Raw genomic sequence first — 20,032 nt, forward strand, 5'->3', positions numbered from 1 at the left:
GTGAAACAAAAGAGTTGATTCACCAGCCTACTCACTGATAAATTATTTCTATTTTCCTAATGTATGTTTTCATGGTTTAACTGAAAGTGAACAGGTGAAAGCAAATGGTTTGGATGATAATCATAGGATTTGTTACTCTTGAATATCTATTCAACTAAGTGATCTACAAAAAGTCTCTCTAAATGAAATTTTGGTCCATCAGAACTTTGAGTGAATTCTCTAGTACAGAGGTTCCGTACTCACATACCCCTTGGCAGCCCATTTCCCTAAAATTGTACCCCCATATTAGCAAACTCATTGCACAATTTTTTGTATGCCCCCAAATGCTCTGGTGCTGCTCCTGGGAGTACATGTACCCAGGTTGGGAACCACTGTTCTAGTAAAAATAGTCACAAAATTCCAATGCTAGTTTATTAAGTCACTTTTTCCCTAACTAAACTGACAAAAACAATTATCCAGTCACAGCCTGAATTTCCTTTGGATTTTTTCCAACTGTTTTAAATCAGGCTGGATCAGGACCTAATATAAGAAGGTTGTAATTCTGGACAGACCCAATAATGATGCCTTTACTAATGTTTAAATTTAGAGGGAGGATATTTACAATGGATACTAATTCCTTCAACCAACACTTGCTTCATATACTTCTATAGCTAAACTGTTTTTTTCAGGACATGATTCACAACAGATCCTTTTTTGAAAACATATGCATGGTGATAGAAAGTATTTGAGGGAACACTGGTATATTAGGATCATGCCCTCTAACATCTTCTGTCCATCTCCATTTATTTATCAATCTGAATATTGCAATAGGATGATCAGCTTTAAGAAACTGTTTACATGATTTGTTTTAATAAAGATTTTTAATAAATGTTAAACTGTTTTGAAAAAGTCTCTATTCGATATAGAGATGGATATTTATAGAAGATGAGAGGCAGGGGGTGTAGCAGTTAAGAGTGCAGGACCCTAATCTGGAGAATCAGGTTTGATTCCCCACTCTTCCACACGAGCAGCAGGCTCTAATCTGGTGTTCTGTTATTTTTTATGTTTGAGCTTTATGTTTATTGATGCTGTTGTTTGCTGTTTTGATATTTGGTGTTTGATATTTGGTGTTGACATTTGATTGGTTTTTAATGTTATTTACTTGTTGTTCACCGCCCTGAGCCCTACCGGGGAGGTGGGGTATAAATCAATGAAATGAACACAGTCTATGTGAACACAGTTTGCTGAATGCATGTAGGTTGGAGCAGGCACAATCTTGCCCTGCCCCACATGGATTCAATCATCATTTGATTCCCACTTAAATCAGTAATTTGGATCAGTTCTAACCATGGCAGATCCATACATACACACCAGAAGGAATTTTTTTGCATAGTTATCCTAAAACATGCGAGAACTGATCAACTCCACACTAAAGAACCACATTCACTGGGCTACTAACAGCATCTACTCTCAAGTAGTAACATGGTGGTACTTGAAACACAAGCATCAGTCTAGTGAAAAAAACACTAGACAAATTTGTCACACTATGAAGATATATGGCTGAATCTCAAAAGGATACCTTGTATTGTCATGCAAACTGACTCTCAAGAGGCTACCTTCAAGCAGTGGATATGCTGTTGATGCTACTGTTTGTTTCACTAATGAGAACCAAAAATTACTTCTGAGGCTCAAACTGCTTGTACCCCATATCTGATTTGTTCTGGAACTTTGACCTACTAAACACCTATAGGTGTATTTTCATTAAATAAAAATGACAAGGATTTTTGAGATACCGGTCATGTTTTTTAAACCAAGAGACACGTGGTATTGTCTGAGATGCTGAGTAATTTATGCAAAGTACACTCTCATGTAGTTTCAGTTGGACTATTAAGAAGGAACTTAACGGTTGGCTTCACATGATCAGGCTTGCCTTCAGGTAATACCTGACTTGGCAGCTCCATTATTTTTTCTACATTTAGGAAACTGAATTTTTGCCACTGAGTAAAACACATTCAGTGAATATAATAAAATCAAAGAATCTAAGCAATCCTAAAATTCTACACACCTGGAACTAATCTGCAATGTCAGATACACAGTCCCATGTACTAGAGTAGCTTGAGCAGACCGGTTGTTTGGTTAGTTTGGCTCTGTTGCCCCATTACTGTTTTAATGAAGGATAAATAGACCACAAGAAAGATACTGAAAAACTGCATTCTAGGAAACAATGGTGATGTTTTAATTTAGAAAAAACGGTTGGTTCCAAAGCGTGCATTACTCTGGAGTAAGTTTGGTGGTAGTTGGTGGCTTTGCTTTGACACAACCGTGCAATGCTTCGAATGGGTGAATCACAACCCTAGGAGGGTTTAGAAGCAAGCCCCATTGCCAGCAACTGAGCTTACTCCCATGAAAAGGATTGCGCTTTAGTTCTTCGCATGAAAATCAGTGGGGTTTAACAGCACTTAACAGGGTTACCTACATGTCGTGCCCAGCAGCCCAGGCCAGCCTAGATATGTGTGTGGGTGTGTGTGTGTGGGGGGGGGGTGATTTTCCACCCCCAACATGATGAACTCTGTGCGCACATGCCCACAGAGAAGGCTCTGAGTGCCACCTCTGGCACCCATGCCATAGGTTCACCACCACTGCAATAGACCTTGGGAAACTGACAAACAATAGTGAAGTAATGCAATTTTACACACACACAAAAGCAGCAGGAACACGCGCCCCCCCCCCCCCTGGAGGATTCTTGAAAAGAACAAGGAAGTGGGGGCAGGCAAAATAGTGGCTTGACTAGGGGCATTTTCACAGGGAGAGAATCCCTGAGTAAACAAAAACCCACAGGAAAAACCCACTGTGAAGCAAATAGTCACAGAGTAAGTAGCTCATGCATAAATAGCCAGTATGTCCTACATTCATTAAACAGCAGAAATTGATTCTTTAACTTTGCAATCAAACCCATGATGACTACACATACGTAATCTTCCTTGAAAGTAATAAAGAAGTTTAACTTTGTAATTTATTCCTGCGGCAGTCCAAATACTCTAAACGAGAGCACCCTAAATACTTGCGTGGGAAGTTAACTTCCATGCAAACTAGCTGGTACTGGAAGGTCTTCTGCTTCTCCACCCCTACCTCATGCTCTTTTGCTGCACCTCCTGTGCTTTTATCTACGGAGGATCAGCAGCCTCACTCAGCAGGAGTCTCTTAGTAAATAGCTGTGGTCTGCAAACAATGGGACTGTTCTACAAAGCAAGTGTGCATTATCCAGCAATGAGTCAGAAAACACTGATACTTAAATTGTCTGAGGCTCACCAAAGTCTAAGTGGTAAATTTTTAGAAAAGTTCACAGTATTTTTAAGTCTGTCAGATGTATAGAAGACAAAACTGACATCATATTATTTGTCCTAAGAGTTGCTCTGGTTTCAAGAAAAGGCTTTAAATAAGAGTTGAAATAAAGAAATATCATGCAGAATAATGCACTTTCAAACTGCTTTCAATGCTCTTTGAAGCTGTGCGGAATAGCAAAATCCATTTGCAAAAAGTTGTGAAAGTGATTTGAAAATGCATTATTCTGCGTGTGCAGAAGGGGCCATAGAGTTGGAAGGGCCATCAAGTCCAACCCCCTACAATGCAGAAATACACAATCATAGCACTCCCATGTTCATTCAGCCTCTGTTTAAAAACCTCCGAAGAAGGAGACTCCACAACTTTCCAAGGCAGTGAATTCCACCATTGAACAGCTCTGATGGTCAGGAATTTTTTCTTAACGTTTAGACGGAATCTCTTTTCCTGCACCTTGAATCCATTACTCCGTGTCCTAGTCTCTAAGGCAGCAGAAAACAAGCTTGCTCCCTCTTCGACATGGCATCCCTTCAAATATTTAAACATAGCTATCATGTCCCCCCTTAACCTACGCTTCTCCAGACTAAATATCCCCAGCTCCCTAAGTCTCTCTTCGTAGCGCATGGACTTCCAGACCTTTTACTATTTGGGTTGCCCTCCTCTGGACCCGATCCAGGTTGTCAATATCCTTCTTGAATTGTGGTGCCCAGAACTGTACACAATATTCCAGGTGAGGTCTAGTCAATGCAGAATAGAGAGGTACAATTACATCCCTTGATCTTGACACTATATTACTATTGATACAGCCCAAAATCGCATTGGCTTTCTTCGCTGCCACATCACACTGCTGACTCATGTTTAGCTTATGATCTACTAAGACTCCCAGATCCCCTTCACATGAAGTGTTGTCAAGCCAGGTGTCACTCATCCTATACCTGTCCATTTAATTTTTTTCTGCCTAAGTGTAGTATCTTACATTTATCTCTGTTGAAATTAATTTTGTTTGTTTTGGCCCAGCTCTCTAATATGTCCAGGTCATTTTGAATTCTGACTCTGGGGTATTAGCTATCCCTCCTAATTTGCTGTCATCTACAAATCTGATTAGCATGCTCTCTATTCCAACATCCAAGTTGTTGATAAAAATATTTTATAGCACTGGGTCAAAGACAGAACTTTGTGACACCCCACTAGTCAGTTCTTTCCAGGATGAAGATGAACCATTATTGAGTTCAATCAGTCAACCAATTAGAAATCCATCTAATAGTAGCATTGTCTAGTCCACATTTCACTAGCTTACTTGTGAGAATTTTATGGAGCACCTTGTCAAAAGCTTTACTAAAATCAAGGGATGCTGTATCCACAGCATTCCCCTCGTCTACCAAGATTGTCACTCTATCAAAAAAGAGATAAGATTGGTCTGGTATGACTTGTTTTTCAGAAACCCATGCTGACTTTTTGTGATCACAGTATTCTCTTCTAAGTGCTGGCAGACCATCTGTCTAATTATCTGCCCCAGAATCTTCCCTGGTATTGACATCTGGCTGACTGGACAGTAATTATTAGGGTTCTCTTTTTTCCCCTTTTTGAAGATGGGGATAACATTATCCCTCCCCCAGTCCATTGGGACTTCTCCTGATTTCCAGGAGTTCTCAAAGATTATAGCAAGTGGTTCTGAGATTACTTCTGCCAGTTCTTTTAATATTCTTGGATATAGTTCATCAGACCCCGGAGATTTGAATTCATTTAAAGTAGCCATGTATTCCTGTACTATTTTGTGCTGAATTTCTCCTATTGTATCTTCTGTTTCATTTTCTCCTGGATAAGCACCGTTTCCTTTTTGGGAAAAGACTGGGGCAAAGGAGGTGTTGAGTAGTTTTGCCTTTTCTCCATCCCCTGTTAGTATTTTGCCATCTCCTCCATCCAGTGACTCTATCCTATCATTTTTCTTCCTTTTGCTATGGACATAACCAAAAAGCCCTTTTTTTGTTGTTTTTAACTTTAGAAAGCCTCAGCTCATTGTGAGCTTTAGCTTTTCTGACTTTCTCCCTACACATCCTGGTTATTTGTTTGAATTCCTCTTTAGTGATTTCCCCCCTTTTCCATTTTTTGTACATGTCCTTTTTAAATCTTAACCAATTGAAAGTTCTTTAGACAGCCATCCTGGTTTCCTGAGAAACCTCCCATTGTTCCTCCTCATTAGAACTGTTTGAAATTGTGCCCTCAAGATCTCATTTTTGAGAAACTCCCAGCCATCATGAACGTGACTATTCATGAGCTATACATTCTGCTGATTAATAGAACTTTATTTACTGCTTATGTCTGGTTACAGTGCATGCACATACGTATTATATAATAAATATTTGGCATTTAATGATAGATTCTTTTGTTTGCCAGCTTGTTGAAACATGTAGTACCACAAACTCATTGCAAAGTATAAGAAATATTGCTTCGAAACTAAATACTATATTAAGAAAAAGCTGATACTAATGACATCAGCTATGCCACACAGACAGCATTATCAAAGATATTTCTTTATTACAATTTATTATTTAAAACAATACAATTAAAATCCCCATTGTTTTGCACAGAATGTCAAAAGCTATGCTGATCCAACAATTCATTTAACTAGGAACCAAGTCTGGAATATGAGAGCAGGTGTGGCCAGAGCAAAATATATTATGCATATTCAAAGCAAAAGCTCTGCAAAAGGTAGTCAAGTTTTGCACCCCAGAAACTTAATTCTATAGTCTGACAAACTAATAAGCAAACTGGATTCATTTTCTTCATTTACATAGCTCAGCTTTGTTTTAAAAAATCATTAGAGAAATAATGAAAACAATGAGTAACCCTACTCAGCCTGATCTCCCATGACTGAAAAATCTGCTTGTGGGTCCTGTGGATCCTGTAGCTTGGATCTTCACAGGGTGTTTGTTGTGAGGGGGGAAGGGCAAGGAGATTGTAAGCCCCTTTGAGTCTCCTGCAGGTGAGAAAGGGGGAATATAAATCCAAACTCTTTTTCTTCTTGGACACTATGTCGTGCTTCTGCTTGCAAGGTTGTTGCAGAGGCATTCCTCAGATGCAAAGCACATTTTCCTAGAACAAGGGGCTTTGGAGTAATTGTTTACACTGGTAGCCCTTACACCAGAGAAATGAACTCCATAATGGAGAACAGCACAGAGAAAGCATATGATCCAAGCCTGAGATTTTATTAACCAGCATTCCATCATATTTTCAAGTCTAGCACTGGATATTTAAAAGAAGCTCTGCCAGATCAAACCAATGCTCATGGACTCCATCACTCTTTTACCAATAGCAGTTACTCAGACATCTCCAAGAAACTTTCAAGCAGGAGAGGAATGTGAGCATGCCGGCCACCTTCTGCAGTTTGTGGGCAGCAGGAGACTAGCACTGTGGCATGTAAACTAGGGGGATTAAGCCTTCACTCCTGCACTGTTTTCTTGACATGAAATGGTCCCCAAAGATGCCCTCTGTTTGCACAGATGGGCTATAAATTAGATTCCTAATAGGGCAAATACTAGCTCCCTGGAGCCATTCAAGTCAGAAAAATGGCACAGGAAAAGGCTTTAAAATGTGAAGGTAGTCCCCCATTCAAGCACCAGGTCAATACTTACACATGGGGTGATATTACATCATAATGTTTACTGGGCAGACTATATTTATGGGATGCGTTGCCATTGTTTTTCCCCAGTCATATACATTTTACCCCCAGCAAGCTGGGTACTCATTTTACTGTCCCTGGAAGGATGGAGGGCTCAGTCGACCTTGAACCATCTACCTGAGTTTAAATTCCATCACGATTGAACTCAGGCCATGAACTGAGCTTCTAACTTCAGTTCAGCAGCTTATCACTCTGCACCATGGGGCTTAAACTCAATCCTAATTGGGTATGCACATAGAACTTACAGGCCATACTGGTTGACCTAATCTAGAAATATATCAAGGATAAATATTTAGCCCACATCTCACAGGTCCTGCTCCAACACTCCACCCACTTCAGTGCACTGATTCATCATTTCATTCTGCTCATCTAATCCTCATCTCAGTGGTGAACACTGCAGGACAATTCCAGTGTCCCATTCTAGCAGAAAGAACCATGTTTAACCCATTCATCCAGAAGCCTTATGTATCCAATAAACAGTCTGCTAGCTCTCATTCATTCTGAGATTAAAACGTCTCACATTTATTTTAGTGGAATTAGTGGACTGATAACTTACCAAGGAAAATACTAATGGAAGAAGATGAGATTTCTACTTATTCCTGGGAATGTTAATAATTTATTTTATTTTATTTATTTATATATTCGGTTTATAGACCGCCCTCCCCCAGAGGGCTCAGAGCGGTGAACAACATAGATAGAGCACAATATATCAAATCAAATTAAAATTTCTATTTATTTATTTACTTCATTTATACTCTTTGTTTCTCCCCAGTGGAGGTCCAAAATAGCTTACATGATTGTCCTTTCCTTCATTTCATCCTCACAACAACTCTGTAGGTAGGCTCGGCTGAGAGTGCGTGATTAGTCCATGGCATAATCACATGCATAATCAAGCTTCCTGAGTAGGGAACCTGAACTTGGATCTGTCAGATCATAGCCCAATGATCTACACTATATATAAACAAGCAAGCACAAATGCAACATATCAAATGTTATTTTCTAGACAGAACTATTGAAAAGTTTAATTCCAACGCATATTTTCTTCAGCTATAAAAACCGTAAAGGCTAACAAATGTGTTGCAGCATAAGCACATGATTCATTCAATTAAGTGGGTTCTGGTTTATGAAAGCAACAGTAAATTAGTCTTTAAGGAGTTCCAATACTTTGGTAGCTGACCAATAATAGAAGCAGTCTCAATTTGTTTATCAATTGATACTTATGGTTTTGTGGGTAATAATTAGAACTTTCCCAACTTTTCATATTTTATTAATTCAGAGCTATTATGCTTTACAGAGTAAATAAGGACATGCCCTAGCACTTACATGCTTATATAATAGCCGATTACATACAAGGTGTTTGCTACGTCGTGGAGGCCAGTGTTTGCTACAGCGCATTTCTTTTACGGACGTATTTTCTGGAGTCCCACTTTCACTTTCCACTCTCTTCACTGCAAGCAAAATCACTTCTAGCACAATTTAAATCTTGTTACACCAGCAGAGCGGAACAGATTTGCCCTGGACATCTTCCTTCTGCCCATGGCCAGCCTTTCCACTCCCACTCCCTTGCACCACTCTGCATGCCTTCCATCTCACCGTCCCTCATAGTGTTGGCCCCTCCCTGCTTCCCTAAGTGAACTGATCAAGAGATCGATCTTTCTTTGATCTCTCATTTACCAAGCATACAAAATAATCTCCAGGACTGAGCACTATTAGCAACACTTTTTAGCATTAGCAATCATGTCCTCAGAATGCTGCTAATGAAGTAGTTACCAACCAGTCAGGGGTTTACTATAATCTGAATATGTTATAGGGGAAAAAAATAGTCAAGCAGTGTGAATTGTTAGTGCAGGTGCAAAAACTGCCACAATATACCTATTCTCAGTTATCCCAGGTGTTAAATTTGTGGTCTGTGGAACAACTATCCTGTGAATAGTACTTTTTTATATGCAGGAAATATTTTGTTTATATAAGCACACACACCTTATGGTCAGAAATGGTACAATGAATAACAAATTATCACTTGACTCTGTAAACTGGACTTTGAACAGGTCACTTTCCTTCCCACTTTTCTTTTTCTTTCATCCTCCCTTAACATATGTTCAGTTTCTTCTGAAAGGCAATGAGCATGCTCAGTGTTTGTTTGGGTTTGGGGAAAGGATAATTCTGCATACAGGACCAACAAGTTTCCCATTAGAATTCAGAATGCAATGTACATGTTGTGATACACACATAAACAAAGATATTTCTTATGCCACTTCTGTTCATTTAAGTGACGATACTCTTGCTGAGTAACTTTCTAGGGGACTATGCCACAACTGGCAGAATGAAGGGCCAATTTTTACTAATTTTACTAATTTTTGAACATGCCCTAATTTTCTTTTGCCCTTCAGATTTCAGAATCTTCTTGATGCTTTCTTGGACCTTATCAGCATCCTTAAGTTGGTCTTGATTTTCTTGGCAGTTGGTCCACATTCATTGAAACCAGTTTGTACAGGGTTCATCAGTACATCTATCTTCCCTGAATATTTTTACAATTGTGCAGTCAGTTTATTTTTTCCACACATCACTTAAATGATGAGGATTTTCAAGGGAGAAGCTGTCATCACTGGTGGCATCAAAGTGCCTCTACTTATTTTTTTTTAATGGCCCTAAAATATTACAATATTGTGGCAGTGAAAGCTAAAGGCAGAAAAATGCATGTAGAAATTAGGGAATAAACTGAAGCAGTATGGCAGAAGAGCCAATGAAAAAACACCATGGGAAAAAGAGCTTTGGACTCTTCCTCTGTTTAAAAGCATAGTAATAATCTGGTGAACTAGAATAAAGATTGTAGTTATAGCTATTCCTTCCTAGTTTTTAAATACATTAATAAATCTAAGAATAACCAAGAGTTTATTTTTTTTTCATTATTTATTTGTCAATGTACAACTCTCCATTCAATCCCATGGGGCTCTCAAAGAAAATTCAACAACTGGAAAGCAATAAAGAACAAAATCATAAATATGGAAATAACTTATGGAAGTGCCATAAGAAATACCAATTACCCCTGGATTAAAATTAATTTAAAAGAGAGCTAGGTAGATTCACAGAAGATAGGTGATTAATTTTGATGGTCAAATTGAGCCTCTGAGTACAGAGACAGAATATGATTGTCAGATATTGGGGAGCAGTCAGCAGGTGAGAGCTGTTGTAAACATACCGTATATACTTGTGTGTAAATCAACCCGCATATAAGTCAAGGCACCTATTTTTACCACAAAAAACTGGGAAAACTTATTGATTCGTGTATAAGTCGAGGGTGGGAAATGCAACAGCTACTGGTAAATTTCAAAAATAAAAATAGATACCAATAAAATTACATTAATTGAGGCATCAGTAGGTTAAATGTTTTTGAATATTTATCTCAAAGAAAAACAGTAAACTAGCTCTGTAAGTGGAAAAGAGGGTCAACAAGAACAATATGATCTCAACAATAACTTTAAAAGTACAAAAACCTTAACTCAATCAGCAACCAAGCTAAAACACAAGAGTTAAAATCCTTCAAAACTGGATTCCTCCTCATCATCTGTACATCCAAATGTAACCCAACTTAGATTTTAAGAGGGATATTATCAGAAATGGAAAATCTACTATTAGCTTCCATTGTAAACAATGGGGGATGGGGCACCCCCTTTGGGTGTCAATAACTTTGGATCCACTGACCCAAACTTCACCAAACCTGGCTGGTATCATAAAGAGACTCTCCTGATGATACCAGCCAGGTTTGGTGAAGTTTGGTTCAGAGGGTCCAAAGTTACGGACCCTCAAAAGGGTAGCCCCATCTACTATTAGCTCCCATTGAAAACAATGGGGAATGGGGGCACCTCCTTTGGGGGTTCATAACTTTGGACCCCCTGAACCAAACTTTACCAAACTTGGCTGGTATCATCAGGAGTGTCGTCTGAGGTTACCCTGAAATTATGGTGCCACTAGCATAAAAACTGCGCCCCCTGCTGGCCGGCAAAGTAAAAACAAAAAAATTAATGACCCGCATATAAGTCGAGGGGAGCTTTTTCAGCATTAAAAATGTGCTGAAAAAATCGACTTATACATGAGTATATATGGTACTTCCCCAACTTGTGGGTGTCCTTATAGCATACAACTAGCCCCTGCTGGAAACAAAATGTGGAATAAGATGGTTTGATGAGATGCGAAATGGTATTGTATAACCTGATCTTGTCAGATCTCGGAAGCTAAGCTGAGAAGGTACTTGGAAGGGAGATATATTGTTGAAGGCTTTCATGGCTGAAATTTAACTAGCTACTGTGGGTTTTCTGGGCTGGGTTGCCGTGGTCTGCTCCTAACATTTCACCCACATCTATGGCTGGCATCTTCAGAGGCATGTTACAGTGAAATCTGTTAGAAACACATCTCAGCATGACATGGATCAGAAGATGCTGGTCATAGGTATGGGTGAATCATTAGGAGCAAAAATTACCAGACCAAGCCAACATACCCTGGAAACCTACAACATCCAGATCCATAGATGACTTTGCAGAGGAAGGCAGTGGGAAACCATCGCTGCTAACCCACTTGTCTTGGAAACACCACAGGTGTAAAATTTAAGTAAGCTTTGATTTGACGGTGCTACATACACAGATGGTCTGATTCAGCATGGCTGCACTAATGTACAGTAACATTATAACAAACACAATAGCATTAAAAAAAACCCCAAGTAATTCCAATAGCAGGGATATTGTATTTGGGAACAATATGAATACCTAAAATAAAACAAAGCATTACAATACTTTATAAACTAAAAGATTCACCACAGAATAAGCTTTCATGGTCTGAACCACATTCCATCAAACATAAAAAGGGAAGCTTCTGCCTCACCCAAACTGAGACAGATTCTGCATGGACCAAAAACAGTGGTGTGAAAACGGTGTAAAAGGGTCTAAAACTGTGTAAAAGGATTTACACCATTTTCACACCGTTTTCACACTGCTGTTTTTGGCCGATGCGGAATCAGCCTGAGATGGCAACTCTGTCCCCTGCAACACTATCAGCCATACCATCAGGACTTATTCACCTGTTTCTCTACCAGTCATCTGTCAACAATACCCTTCTCCTCTGCACAGGACTAACAGGTCAGTCTTTATGCAGAAGAATAAATGGGCACAAATTTGACATAAAAATTGCAACATTCAGCAACCAATTGAAGAACATTTCATTCTACTAGAAACATTCTTCTGCTGACATAAAACTTACAATTCTTCAACAAAGGGACTTCACAGTGAGGCTAACAATTGGGAAAGTTTGCTTATTTCTACTGGTAATATTGAAATAAGCAAACTTTCCCAGTAGTTATTACCCTTTAACCAGAGATGTCAGAAATTGAACCTGGGCCTTCTGCACACAAAGCATATCTATACTGAGCTTCAGTCCCTCTGCATGAACATTAGTATATACACAGAAATAAATTACTGGTACACATCGTTGTGGTTTTTAAAAGCTATTTAAAATAAACAAATAAATAAAAAAGATATTTTAAAAAAAATAAAAATTTTCTTTATGCAGTTATTAAGAAAATGGGTGCCAGATGCTGATGGGGAAGGGGGGGGGGGCTGGTGTGCAAAATCAGTTCTTGTCCTGGGCTCCATTTTCTATAGCTATGCCACTGCATTGTCCCTGCTGCCAAAAACTTAATCACCCTCATATTTTCAGGACTGTGTGGTCAGTAAAAGTCAGCAGTAGCCATGTTGGACTCAAATAGAAAGCCTCCAGATTGGGAAGTTTCTGGAGATTTGGAATGGGGCTTGGGAAGGCAAAATTTAGGAAGGGAGCTCATCCAGGGTGTGATGCAACAGACTCTTAACTCCAAAGCTGCCATGTTCTCCCTCAGAAGTCTAAAGATCACTCATAAATCCAGGAGAACTCCAGGTCCCAACAAGAGGGTGACAACCCAGTTTACAATTTGAGATATACACACACACATACACACAGGGGCTTAGCTAGGAAAAATTGTGCCCAGGGCAGACTGAGTTTTCTGCCTCTGCTATGGGCCCCTGTGCCCCATGCCCTGCCCCTGTGGCACACCCCATACCCACCCCCCACGCCACACTTAGTGTGCGCAGCGCAGGACCTGGAGGGGCGTGGGGGACGTGCAGTGCCTGCAGGTCCCGCGCCTGCACACACTGCACCGCCCCCCTTTGGCTCAGCCCATCCCTTGGGCAGCAGCTGGAAAGCACGCCCACGGGCCACCTGGCCAGCCAACAGGCCAAGGCCTGCCCGGGCGGCACACACACTTCGCGCCCAGGCCCAACCAGGCCAGAAGTATGGAGGGGATTTTCCACCCCTCCATGTGACTCAGCGGGGTCTTCCTGGGGCATTTGTCCCCAGATGTCTCCATTGTAGCTGTGCCACTACATGTATAAACACAAACATATACCCCTGCACAGATTTGTTTGATAAAGTAACTGATTCCATGTCACACAATAAGCTTTAAGCCACATAGAAAAATCTGAATTAGGTCTCTTTCTAACCAATGACCTACTACACCTTACTGGCTTCTAAAAATATCTAAGAATTGGGGTGCCTCAAAACATTATAGACATTGAGCATGCTCATTGCCCTCAAGAGCCATGGAATGTTGTGAGAACTTGAACAGTAATTGTATTACTCAGGATCAGAGAAAAAAAGTAGCTTCGTGCTCTCCTGGTCACAATACTCAGCTATCAGGGCAACTGTACCATAGCACTAGATTACTGAAATTTGGAGCAGAATCTAACCACATAGTTTCAGTATTAAGGAAGGTTATGCTGCTTGTGATCTGTTAAAATTTCCTAATTGTTTATTCCTTAATCACCTTTCGGTGATTAATCACCTTCGTTTGATTAAGTTTTGGCAGCAGAGACAATGCAGTGGCTGGTCCTGTACCTATCAGCGGGGCAGTAAAATGCTGCTACCTACAGACAAGGGAAGGGTTTCTGAATATCTAGGAAACTCTGCATGTTATGCAGTAAAATTTGTTACACAAGAGAGGTAGGAGACTGTCCTTCTCCTTCCCTTGGTGTGCATGTATGTTGCTGCAGTCCCTCTTTTCTTCCTGCCATGCCCCCTCCTTACTTTGCCTTACTTGTCTGCCTTACTGGGTGAGTAGCCATGATTTTTTTTTTTGGTATTGTCAAGTCACAGCTGACTTCTGGTGACCTCATATTGTTTTTAAGGCAAGAAACATTTGGAGGTGGTTTGCCACAGCCTGCCTCCACATCACAAGCCTGGTATTCTTTGGAGGTTGCTCTCATCCTAATACTTACCAGATTCGGTGATGCTTAGCTTCTGAGTTGCACTGATTTAGCTATACTACCATCTGCACAATCAGTTTGATGAATGCCAGTGATATAAAGTGATTAAACAAATCCATGGAGGATTGGTCTATTAGTAAAAACTAGACATGATGGCAAAATGTAACCACCATTTTTTTCAGAGGAAGGATATCTCTGAACCCTACCTGTTAAGGGAAACATTGTTGCTTCTCTCCCTGTTGTGAGCATCCTGGAGACCTTTGGTTGGCCAGTGTGAGAAACAGCACACTAGATGAGATGGACCTTTTGCTTGACACTGGAGGGCTTATGTTTTCAAACACAGAATTTGTCATGGATGTACTTTTAACACTTCCATAATAGGCTGGACTGGTGTATGCAAAGACAATACACACCTGGAAGTGTTGCTATCCATATGACTAATTGTGTGTGACAACAAGAGTAACAGGCTAGTCTAGATGAGGGATGTGAAGTGGCATTTGGGTGTGGCAGACAACCCTGCCAGCATAAGGGGCACCCACAACAGCGGAGAAAGCAAACGTGCCGGTATCCAGACACACACAGCTCTGTGGTTGCCAAACTCAGAAGTGGGCACCACCAGGGAGTTATGCTAGTATCCAAATGGACAACATTGCTGTTGGGGGAGGGCAGGCTGGGGATGCTCCTGGAGGTGGATCTGGCATTCCAACCGTGGAGTGTGTCATAAACCTGTTTCCCCTATGGGGCAATTTGGGCAGTCAGAGGGTTTTTTGATTTCCCTCCTTCCTGCGCCACCCAAAACCACTTTGGAGGTAGAGTTGCATTTGCCACGGCCACCACAGCACTTCCCCCCCATCTGGATTGTGCTGCCCAAGTCAATGCAAGGTAGTGGGGAAAAAATCATAGGAGCCACGTGTGAAAAGAGTAAAAAAATACTGGTCCAGAGAAAGAAAAGAAGCACAGCACAACCAATCTTTTCATTCATTACATATGACTTTGCATGTGGCTACTTTTAACCCTGATTTGCATACATTTCTGTCAGGAAGAAGCTAAAAATTTCACACACCTCAGGTCTTTGAGGCTGCACTAAAATAAAAGTCACAGGAATATTTGTTTTATTTAAAAATTAGGGTATTCACCCATCATATCCTCAACCTGAATGATCTCCAAAATATATCTTGCACAAAGATGGAAATCCTTACTTGTGAGCTAGTGGCAGTGCTGGTATGAGAACTGCACAAAACTACAGGATGAAATACCACACAGCCAGGACAAACATCTAGATGCTGTTGTGTGGGTGGGGGGGTCACCCATAAGTAATAACAGAATCACATGAGTAATAACAGCATGCTTATTCCACTTTTTTTATTATAATGATATATAGTTACCAGTAAATAATTATTACATTATCCTGCCCTACTTCAGGTCATTTACTGATGTTAACAAATGTGAAGGCATACAGAAAAATGATGCTGGCTGGTACTTGTAACCATTTCAAAGAGATACAGCTGCACTGAAATGTGTTTGGCTCCACTTTCAAAGCCCAACTGTGCAATCCTAAACAGAGTTACAACCTTTTTAAGTCCATTGAAGTCACTGTCTCAGAAGGCTGTACTTTGCTTAGGATTGTTCTGTGAATAAAAGCAAATTCAGAAGCTGAAATTTTTTTAAAAAATATTGTACCATTAATCTGCACTCTTCACTAACATCACAGAAATAGAACTATCTGAGACTAGGCTACTGTTCTATACAACGTACATACTTTGAAGTCCTACTGAGAGTAATGGTATTTATTAGAGAGTAATTATTTTACAATTGGGGTCTACATGCCAATTTCAGTGACAGAGACAGTGAGAACAGTGAATGAAACAATTTAGACTAAATTATCTCAATGAGCAGATCATTTCTGAAAATATTTAATGGCATTTTATGAACTTCTGTTTCCATTATAGTCTTTTTACACCTCAAGCTTACTGTAACTATTAGTTATGACCATTAACATAATGAAAGGTGTTAATAAAATTTTTTATGAAGAACACTCCATGCAATAATTATTCGCCAGCAAAGATATAAGATTTAAGTAATATCAAGTTGTACTTATTTTCACAGTTAACATTGCATTTTAAACTGTGTTTTGCATGGAAAATGTTTTATTGTGTACCTCCTCAAATACACCTATGTTAGATGTGCATTATGGTATTTATTCTAAGTATGACATAAACATGTTTTCATTTTGAAAACAAACATTGTTTTAACAGTTTCAGTTTAGCAAAAACAGTTGTGGTTCATATTTAAAATTGTTTCTTCGTAACCTCAAATATTCCTGGGCACACTAGCTAAGATATAGTTCCTGTTGTGAGTCACTGACAGATTCCACCAAAGATTTAAGGATAAGAAACGTCCATTTCTGTATTGTTCATATGCTAGCACTGGCAGCAGTGAAACCAAAATGTAAAAAGCCAGCATTCCCTGTGGCTTTTTGCCTGCCCAATTTATTTATTAAATGTGCATTCTGCCCTTCCTCCAAGAAAATCAAAGTAGCATTTTAACCTCATAACAATACTGTAAGGTAGATCAAGCAGGAAGATAATGACTTGCTCAAAGTTAGTAAGCTTTGTGCTGAGCAGGGTGCTGAACCTGAGTTTCTCCTCTGGGATCCCAATGGCATTGTACTAGGCTGGCTGGTAGCATTGTAATGTGAATCCGCTCCCTAAAGTACATGGGAAACATAACTGGAGGGCTTGGAACATTCATTAGCAGCTGTTCAGCACAAGATAGAAAGACACACAAGGAGGAAGTTTGTCATGCCAGAAACAAACAAACACCTGCGTAGGGAAGATAGCATGTGGAGAATAAACTGTTTTGATAAGAATATTTGCTGTTTCATAGAATTATTGACTGTAAGTGCAGAGGGCCTAATAGCCATTCAGTCTACGCACTGCTGTGACTGAAAAACTTTCATTCACCAATTACAATTAGTCTATCACCTTCAAAGCACAATATTCAACCCAATGCATTGTTGATTCAGAAATCTCTCACTTCAGAAATTCCCATGAAAACATGAATGTAGGGCATATCTTAACATTTTCCCACAGAAGGTTTCCAGGCGGTCTCTAAGCCAGGCACTGACTAGACAAACATGCTGCTTGCCCACTCAGCAAGGCAGCTGTCACGCTGCCCTACCAGTTGGGGTTTTTTTTAAATTTGCTTTTATCATGTTTCAAAAGGTTTAATTATTTTGAATTCTGTTTTATATGTCAACTTAAATATTCCTAGAGAAAGCTGATTATTAAATGATCAGGAAATAAGTTACATTGATCTAAATGGGTTTCTCTCAATAAACATGGTTAAGTCTGGGCTTTTAACATACCTAAAACTTAATGCAGAAAAGACTGTAATGCCCAGTATCAAACAAGATATACTTTCATTTCATGGATACTATCATTTCAGATGGCAAGCAACGTCACTGATTAGTAGGTGATTCAAGCATGGACAAATGGAAGTACTTTAAAGAGCACCCAATTAACCTATCTGCAATCCATTACCACAGGATGTAGTAAAGGCCACTTGCCTACTTAAGTATGACCAGTATTACCACATTGACAGTCATTGCCGATTAGCCATATCTAAATTAAATGTGTGTGTTCATACAGAATACTGCTCTGAGTACCAGGTGCTAGTTACAATCAACAAAAATGTGCATCACTATCACATCCTGAAAATGAGGTTCTCATGAGCATCCAGATGTTTCTGTTGGAAACAGAATACTGGGCCCATCGCAGATGGGTCTGATGCAGCCAAGTAATTTTTACATTAAGCCAGCAATAGCATGTGCTGAGCGTATGTGTTAACTTAGAACATGGCCCATACCATCCTTCAATCTGCTCAAAATGGGTAACCCCCAATACAAGACCCTTGCAAATATTTAAACTAGATTCTCATTTCATTCTTAGCCTACCAAAAGCCAACCAAAATAAAAGCCTTCCAGTTCTAAGATGAATGTGTGGGAGGAGAAGGGAACAAAACCGGATAATTACCATTCTAACAAATATAAAGTGGAGTGTTTTGCCTTGACTCCCCAAGATCAACTTTACATTTAAGCATCTGCCGACAAATCTTCTGAAGAAGACCCACTGTTACATTCGGGGTGGGTCCTATCATTTCTTCAAATCCATAAAACACACTATTGAGAAACAGCATTCTGAATACAGCTGGCGGTAACAACTTTGCTCTTGGGTCACTTGTAGAATGCCAGCAGGTGACCTAGAGCAAACTAAGGACTAAAAGGAGATGCTGTACATGATGATTAAGCTGCTGCCCAGACAAAGTAATCCCAAACCCAACTTTCTTGAATAAGCAGACAGCGTTGGAAACAAAAATAATAAGAGGGATGAGCCTTGAAGCAGCGTGATAGGAACTGTGCTGCGTGTTCGTTCTAGGAATGGTATTTCAGTAAGTCCCGCCTCACGGCGGCCAATCGGCGCGCTCAACTAGTGCCCGGGGAGCACCTGTCAGCCTGCGGGGGCTTCCTTGCTTGCCGTGCCCTGATGCCCGCACAGTCCCCTTGTTACAAGGCTGCAAAACGTGAATGTAAAGAAACGAGAGCAGCACGCTCCCTTCGCAGACCATCCCCTCGCTTTCGCTGCTGCTGGAGGGCAGCAGGTAGGCAGGCGAGAGGAGCCGGGAGCAGCCACGGCGGCTGGGCAGTCTTACCTGTCTGTCGGGGTCGTGGGCTCCGAGGCCGTGAAGTGGGACGAGAGGGAGAGCGAGGGAGAAGACGGGGCGCTGAGCTGGCTGCCGCTGCTGGCCTCGACCGCTGCCGCCTGCCGCTCTTTGTGCTTCTTCTTTAAGCCCCAGTGCCCAAACCCGGAGCGCTTCTTGCGTTGGCTGCTGCTGCTGCCGCCGGTCGAAGGGTCGCTGTGGCGATGCTGCCGGTTTCCTTGGAGAGAGGGGGACGGGCAGGGGGACGGGAGCGGCGTCTCCCCCCGGCTCGTGTCCGGCTCCGAGTCCTCCGACTCGCTCCTGTGGAAAAGCCTGCCCAGCTTCTTGAAGCCCCCTTTTTCCATTCTGCGCGCGCAGGTTTGCCCACCTGGTAAGCTTCGCTCGGGAAGTGGAGGAGGAGGCGGCGGCGGCCAGCAACCGCCTTCGGCGAGCAGCTCCGGAGTGGCCAGGCGGTTGGAAGGCGCTCCTCCGTGCTCCAGAGGCGCGCCAAAGCGCCTCCTAAGGGCTGCCCGGGGAGCTCCAGCCCTGACCGTGGAGTTGCCGCTCCCGCTCCAAACCACGCCCTTCCCGCCGCCTCCTCCTTTCCCTTGCTCGGCGCACCAAAGTGGCAAAGAAGTGTCCCCGCGTTATCTGGCGCGCGTGCTGTGTTTCTTCAAACTGTTGCGCCCACCACCTGTCGCTATTTTGCAGTGCAGCTTGCTCCTGCTGCCCGTTGAAAGCCCGCTGATCGTTATCTGGCTCAGCAAAGGAAGAAACGCATTAGTGGAGGCCCCCGTCTTTTACGCAGGAAGGGAGAGGCCGTGCCATGGGTGCAAATTATAAGCCACCATCACCTTGTTTTCTGATGAGTCCGAGATTGTCAGAAGACTTCAATCCCTTGTGCAAGAGCTGCAGCTATAATCGGAAGCGCGTTTGGAAAACACCAGCTGTGACCTGGAGATCCCACAGTCACAGACTCTACTGTCTTATCTGTTTGGCTTTATGTACAAAGCTAAGTGGAACTTTACTACTGATTGATGTGTTCTGTTAG

At 41.2% G+C, this 20,032-nt stretch overlaps 1 protein-coding gene across 2 annotated transcripts in view; it reads right to left on the reverse strand.

Moving 5' to 3' along the window:
• The window catches only part of CRYBG1 (crystallin beta-gamma domain containing 1), a 138,017-nt gene extending 118,566 nt beyond the window's left edge, over nt 1-19,451 (reverse strand). For both annotated transcript variants that reach the window (XM_048493504.1, XM_048493495.1), the window contains exon 1: nt 18,994-19,451. In XM_048493504.1, coding sequence (XP_048349461.1) covers nt 18,994-19,346 — 353 coding nt within the window. In that variant the 5' untranslated portion in view covers nt 19,347-19,451. The remainder of the gene's footprint in view (nt 1-18,993) is intronic.
• Between the last annotated feature and the right edge of the window lie 581 nt (nt 19,452-20,032).

This window comes from Sphaerodactylus townsendi, linkage group LG01, assembly GCF_021028975.2.
Source record: "Sphaerodactylus townsendi isolate TG3544 linkage group LG01, MPM_Stown_v2.3, whole genome shotgun sequence".
NCBI classification, from domain to species: Eukaryota; Metazoa; Chordata; class Lepidosauria; order Squamata; family Sphaerodactylidae; genus Sphaerodactylus; species Sphaerodactylus townsendi.